Genomic DNA, 7122 nt, shown 5'->3' with positions numbered 1-7122 from the left:
AAATTACCAGCTAAGGCTGACTTATTAATAAACATCTTTAATCTATTCTGTAATGAATCATGGATACTTACTTTCCCTCCCTTGTGAACCATGTTATGAAAAGAAAAAAAGTTCAATCGGATTTTGAACAAACACCTTTTCAATAATGCAATTAGATTGGGTATAAACATGTATATCACTAGTTTGCCTTGTACACTTGGATTGAACATTTGAACTAGACTAATTTTAATAAAAGATATGGTATCCGTTCATTAATAAGGTAATGGCCCCCAAATCAATTGATGGTAAACTTTGGTAAGGCAAAAAAAGAGTACCAAGATCAGAAGTCGGTCATAACATTTCTCTCCATGTATTTTTCAAGATGAACCTCTAATCATTCATTTTCGAGTACCCACGCTGAAAACAAAGGAACACTGAGACAAGTGCTACTTGCTCATCAGTTTCCAGTATTAGAATACGTTCCCCTAATCCATACTCTTCAATTTCTTTGGATTCAAAATTTTGGCAAAAAAGGTTTTGAACAACAATTTGGACAGAATATATTCAAATCTCTGACAGAACGTTACTGGAATCTCAGGTTTCCAATCGTATTGACTTACCTGAATTTTGGAAATATCGAAATTCTTGACTAACTCTCTTTACTCTTGGATCCAAATTCAAAGCCGGAATGAGTGTCTTGTGTTCAATACTCCAATATGGCAATATGTACGACAAGTACGTGGTTGTTACTTGTTAGAATCTAAGAAATGGTAAATCTAGTCTTTACAGTGCGCCAATATTATAGCCACTAGAAACTGTAAAATTGCCACGCCATATGAGACTAGCTAAGCTCAAGCCTTAAACTTCTCAGTCACTCAAAATGCTTACATGTGAGTTCCACAGTGAAAATTAACACAAACAAAACCAACAGCATCTTCATTTCCATACTCATATTTGTAACTAGCTTTTCTCTTTCTCTCCAAAGAATCCAAAAGTGGATGAAGAATAATCTTCACGGGCTCATAAATGCAGTAATTCTTCCTACATAAAGTCTCTTTCTTTCTTTTTCTTTCTTTGAAACTGCTTATACAACAAGTTGCAATTGCGTTGCTGTCTTGTTTCCACTTCTCTCAATCACGGGTAGCTAACAAACACGTTTTGTGAACTTTAGCATGCTATAAATTCATACGTACTGGAATACCCATTTTGACTTTACATTGATTCTCTCTGCAATCCAGAGAGGAAAAAAATGAGGTGGTCAAGAAACAGAGCAAATTGCTCTGTTTTTCTGTTTTGTTAGTGGTTGTTCTGTTTTTCAATTTTGTTATTGATAATGGAGTTATGTGCCAATCTCCTGTTTTTGCCTGTGGCGTTGGCAATAATGCTTTTGGATTTTGTGATACATCATTGGATATTGATTCAAGAGTGAGTGACTTGGTGAAAAGACTCACATTGCAAGAGAAAATTGGTTTTATGGTGAATAAGGCTAGAAATGTAAGTAGGCTTGGAATTCCAACGTATGAATGGTGGTCTGAAGCTTTGCATGGTGTTTCTTATGTGGGTCCTGGAACTAAATTTTCAAGTGTAGTTCCTGGTGCTACTAGCTTCCCACAAGTTATCCTTACTGGTGCCACTTTCAATGTGTCTCTCTTCCAGGCCATTGGAAAGGTATGAATTTTTCCTCTCTTTGTTTGGTTAGTTGTGTGGTTTAGCAATGGTATTGGATAGAAAGAATCAATGAGCTTGATTTAAAAAGTATGGTTAGATATCCGTTTCTTAGAGCTGGATAAGAAAGATAAGATGTTAGATGGAATTTGTTCTTGTTCATGTATTTTGATTTAATCCTGTACGTACAGTTCATATTGGATTATGAGATTGAGTTTTTTATTGACTTTATTTATGAACTATAGCCAAGAAGATTGTCATTTTTTGGATTGGAATTTTCAATGTAGCATGTGAAGATTCTGCTCTAATTATCACACTGCTTCAATTCCTGAAAGATTTGTTGATTTGTACTGTATATTTTTCTCCAAAGATGGTAAGAATGAAAGTAACTTTAAGGGTAACTTTAATTTTGTTATTCTTTCCTACTTAAGATTACCAACTTGATTAATGAGACTTATTGGCACTGTCAAACAAAAGCAGGTGGAGTTTAATTAGGATGCTTTTCAAAGCAATCAGTAGTGTCACTGTCCAAAGTTCAGCATTGCTGAAATCTATTCTCATTCAAAACATTATCAATCTCAAGGACATTTAAGTACATTATCATCTTCTGTGAAACTTCATATTTTGTTGTAGATTTATGTCCCTAGTTTTATTTCATGTGTTAACGAAAGTGTCAATTTCAAATGATTGTATTTAATACATTAAGAATTTCACAAAATTTACAATATGTTAACAGGTGGTTTCAACGGAAGCAAGAGCAATGTATAATGTGGGCTTGGCAGGGTTAACATATTGGAGTCCCAATGTAAACATATTTAGAGACCCTAGATGGGGAAGAGGACAAGAGACTCCTGGAGAAGACCCATTGCTCTCAAGCAAATATGGAGCCGGTTATGTCACAGGTTTACAGCAAGCCGAAGGTGGCCCAGACCGGTTGAAAGTTGCTGCTTGTTGTAAACATTATACCGCCTATGATGTTGATAATTGGAAAGGCATCGATCGCTACCATTTTAATGCTGTGGTAATGCAAATTTCTACTAGTACTTTTCCTTTTTCTTTCTCAATGAAGCATATATGTATTAGTCTACTGAGTGGATTCTTAAAATGCATCAAATTGCAAAAAAAAAAATAGAGTGAACTAGTGTTACCCCCCTACTAGATGAGCTAATTAGGATTTCCCCCTCACTAGATGGGAAATTAGGGTCTCCCCCCTAAATACACACAAAAAAATTCCGGTCAACCCACTTTGACTTTTTTTTTTTGTGTATTTAGGGGAGAGACCCTAATTTCCCATCTAGTGGGGGGGGGGGACCTAATTGGCTCATCTAGTGGGGGGTAATACTAGTTAACCCAAAAAAATATTGTAGAAGAGTGAATGTACGTGCTTTCAAGTATTTTTCAGGAATCATCTTGAAAGAACAACATTACTGTACTATGGATTTGCCAATCATTTTGTTAATTTTGAGTATGAACTGTAATATGTTCGACCGGCTTTGGTAATAGGTTAATCAACAAGACCTGGACGATACCTATAACCCTCCATTCAAGAGCTGTGTAGTCGATGGGAATGTTGCTAGTGTGATGTGCTCTTACAATCAAGTTAACGGGAAACCAACATGTGCAGACCCAGATTTCCTAGCCGGAGTCATTAGAGGCAAATGGAAGTTGAACGGGTATGTTTTTCTTTTCTTTGTTCTTCCACAGGTATCATTCTTTTGTCTAAGCTAAGGCGCCTCAGCACACTCAATGTAGCTGCACTCGAAATCAGCCATTCTAGTTTAGGGCTAGTTATTAAATAAATATCAAGTACAATTTGGTTTTGCATCAATGTTTTGTTATAGTGAAGAATTTAGTGAACATTCTTAATTATTTATTTGTCTTTCCCGTGTAGCTACATTGTGTCCGATTGTGATTCTGTTGAGGTGCTCTACAATTCCCAACATTACACAAAGACCCCAGAACAGGCTGCTGCCGTTTCAATATTGGCAGGTGCTCAAAATTTTCTCATTATGATGCAAGCACTCACGGATAGCGCAGTTTCTATTTGTTTGTGCTTCATATTTTGTGAGGTTGCATCTGCAACTGTCGCATTGCCATCAAATAATTTCCATAAGAATTATTCCTAGAATTAACCCTTGATCAACTGAAATTTCATTCAGATATATAATGTTTCATTTTTCCCACTTCTACTGTTTATTAACTTATTAAACAAGTTTGTAAGTTAAAAAAAAAATTGTACAGGCTTGGATCTAGATTGCGGATCTTTCTTGGGTGAACACACTGAAGCAGCCTTAAAAGGCGGACTCGTGAAAGAATCCGACATTGACAGGGCAATTTCGAATAATTTTGCGACACTAATGCGACTTGGATTCTTTGATGGAGATCCTACAAAGCAATCGTACGGAAAACTTGGACCAAAAGATGTATGTAGCTCAGATCATCAGGAGCTAGCCCGTGAAACTGCAAGACAGGGGATTGTTTTGTTGAAAAACATTGCAGGATCTTTACCTTTGACACCAACTACAATTAAATCCTTGGCAGTTATTGGACCTAATGCCAATGTCACAAAAACAATGATTGGAAACTATGAAGGTAATGCCATGTGTTTACTTATAATTTCTACTGTGTTACCTTCTAGCTTCTGGTTGCATAATTTAGCTGGTCCAACCCAAGCCCAATGAGTTCAAACAACCTTTGGTTGGTTTTCGGTTTACATCATTCTCACTCCACTATTTAAGACCCAAACATCAGTTGGGCGCCCATATTTTGTTTTTTATTTGGTTTGGGCTCCAGTGGACTCTGATTTCTATTATTTTTGTTCCTTGATCCACCTTCAAATTTGTTAATTTCTTCAGGTACGCCATGCAAGTATACAACCCCTCTACAAGGCCTAACAGCGGCAGTACCTACCCTCTATTCACCTGGTTGCCCCAATGTGGCATGCACCAGTCCCCAACTAGATGATGCTAAGAAATTTGCTGCTCAGGCGGACGCCACAATTTTAATAGTTGGCGCCGATCAATCAATTGAACGGGAAAGTTTTGATAGAATTGACCTTCTACTACCAGGCCAACAAACAACACTAATCACACAGGTTGCAAATGCGTCCAGGGGACCTGTAATTCTTATTATAATGTCAGGTGGAGGATTTGATATCTCATTTGCAAAAATCAATCCTAAGATCACAAGTATTTTGTGGGTTGGTTACCCTGGTGAAGCTGGTGGTGGCGCTATAGCTGATGTGCTCTTTGGTTGCTTCAATCCAAGTAAGCTAATTACCCTTAAGTACGCCTTGATCAATGAACTATTTATTTCATTTCGTTTATTTTCTTTTTTGTGGGACTAATAACATAGGGTATAACTTCAAGCATTTGAACTGTTTTGTTGAACTACCACTTTATGCTTACTCCTTTTTTTAGGTGGAAGATTACCAATGACATGGTATCCACAAGCATTTGTGGAAAAGGTTAACATGACCAACATGAATATGAGACCTGATCCTGCAACTGGATACCCTGGGCGGACATACCGTTTTTACACTGGTGAAACAATATATGCATTCGGCGATGGTCTAAGCTATTCCATTTTTCATCATCGTCTTGTCAAAGCACCTGAGTTGGTCTCAATTCCTCTAGAAGAAAGTCACACATGTTACTCCCAAGAATGCAAGTCCATTGAGCTTGTTGAGAACCATTGCCAAAACTTCATTTTTGATATTCATTTAGTAGTAAAGAACACAGGAATGACTGGGAGTCATATTGTTTTCTTGTACTCTAGTCCCCCAAATGTACACAACTCTCCTAAGAAACACTTGATAGGATTTGAAAAGGTTCTCTTGGCACCTCAAGGGGAAGAATTGGTGCAGTTCAAAGTGGATGTGTGCAAGGATCTAAGCATGGTTGATGAGCTTGGAAGCAGAAAAGTTGCTTTGGGTTTGCATGTGCTTCATGTTGGAAATTTGAAACACTCTTTGACAATAAGGATTTGAATTGTATCTCTTGGAAGTGATAAGGAAAAAAATTGCCATCATTTTTCAAGAGATAATAACACTTTTCTCAATTGTTTCAGTAGAGATTAATATGATGTGAATCAAATTGTGAAATCCATTGTTATGGTAATGTGATATTTGGAAATTTTAAACCAAGTTTGGACTTCAATTCTACCTGTGATAGATGATAGACTACATTTAAATGAATGAATGGATCAGAATTTCACAACCATTGATTGAATTGGGTTCGAGGAAGGGACGGAGCCAGGATTTCATGTTAGGGGTGGGCAGGGTATATGAGGGGCAATAGTACACTATCCTCAAAATATTTGGAGGAGCGAAGCCATCTATATTGAGATATTTTTGTACTAACCACGTTGTCGTTTCGGCCAACAAATACAGTGTAATCCATACCAAGCAGACCTTAGGCTGGTAATCACGGGCTGGGCCTTGGACTTTTTGGTCTCACATTGCTAAGTTTCTTCAATGGCTGCACCTAAACAAATATATGAAATAACTCGAGCTAAATCCATGGCTATATATAGCACTGCCACTCATGAAGGAAGAGTATAAGCAACGGGATTTCTAAGTTAAATTGCAAGAGTGCATGACTAGGTTGGGACTTGGGACTTTAAACCTGGGGTGCTTAAACCGTCCCATATTTTTGAAGATGGGCACCCAAGCCTATCTGGTTTGACTCTGTAACCAGCAATCCCCTGTAACTAAGGCTTATGGGTAGGGCGGCCCTGAGTTCCAAGGGGCCCAAGGCAAGTTCCTAAAATGGGGCATATAGTAAACAATATATGGGGAGGGATTCATATACAACACTTTTTATACAATGATACAGTCTATATCTTATTCTACAAATTCATTTAAGACTTGATTTTTTGTAGATCTTACATTCTCATCATAGAGAACATCCCTACAAAAAATGGGCTCGTTTGAAAATGTTTAAATATGTCAAAATAGAGTTGCAAATTTTCAAATCCTAACAATTAAAAAAAATCACATTTTCAAATATACTTTTGAAGGGGATAGAGATTTCGAAATGAACTAAAATTTTGTAGATATGATCTATATAGTGATAAAATCATGCCCACAAAATATTAGCTCTTAGATCAACTTTAAAAAGAGTATTGTATATAAAGTGTTGTATATGGATCCCTCCCCCTATATATATATATATAGGTCAGGCTGCGTTAACATCTTATTTTGACACCTTATTTTGACATCCCCAACTTACACAATGAACTAAGGGCTGATTTTTGGTAGAGAAGATCTTCCTACTATAAATAGAATCTCCACAAAAAAAGTAGACATGAATCAAAAATTAAAGTGGGCCTACAGATTTAATGAGATTTGGATGGGGTGATGACCTCTGGGCCTAAATATATTGGGGTCTTTGGTTAATATTAAGTTGAATTAGAATTAAACAGGCTTTTAAGTAGGATATGTCTTGGCATGGTTGGGGTTGGGGGTCTTATTTTTGG

The 7122-nt window shown here is 37.0% G+C and overlaps 1 protein-coding gene across 1 annotated transcript; it reads left to right on the top strand.

Annotated features, from left to right (window-relative positions):
* The first annotated feature begins 893 nt into the window (after nt 1-893).
* Nucleotides 894-5801, top strand: LOC147502481 (beta-xylosidase/alpha-L-arabinofuranosidase 1-like). Its single transcript, XM_086607270.1, has 7 exons — nt 894-1647; nt 2381-2665; nt 3148-3317; nt 3536-3633; nt 3886-4236; nt 4500-4910; nt 5064-5801. The coding sequence occupies exons 1-7, from the start codon at nt 1321-1323 to the stop codon at nt 5630-5632; spliced, it is 2211 nt and encodes a 736-aa protein (XP_086463396.1). The 5' UTR covers nt 894-1320; the 3' UTR covers nt 5633-5801.
* The last annotated feature ends 1321 nt before the right edge of the window (nt 5802-7122 follow it).

Source organism: Coptis chinensis, chromosome 4 (assembly GCF_015680905.1).
Source record: "Coptis chinensis isolate HL-2020 chromosome 4, ASM1568090v1, whole genome shotgun sequence".
Lineage (NCBI taxonomy): Eukaryota > Viridiplantae > Streptophyta > Magnoliopsida > Ranunculales > Ranunculaceae > Coptis > Coptis chinensis.
Note: the sequence above shows the minus strand (reverse complement) of the source record. Positions and strands in the feature narration are given on the sequence as shown.

Excerpts from the sequence above, each read along its gene's own strand:
- LOC147502481 (XM_086607270.1), top strand. The coding sequence starts at position 1,321 with ATGTGCCAATCTCCTGTTTTTGCCTGTGGCGTTGGCAATAATGCTTTT. Across the intron at positions 1,648-2,380 it reads TCTTCCAGGCCATTGGAAAG|GTGGTTTCAACGGAAGCAAG; the intron begins GTATGAATTTTT and ends ATATGTTAACAG. Across the intron at positions 3,318-3,535 it reads GGCAAATGGAAGTTGAACGG|CTACATTGTGTCCGATTGTG; the intron begins GTATGTTTTTCT and ends TTTCCCGTGTAG.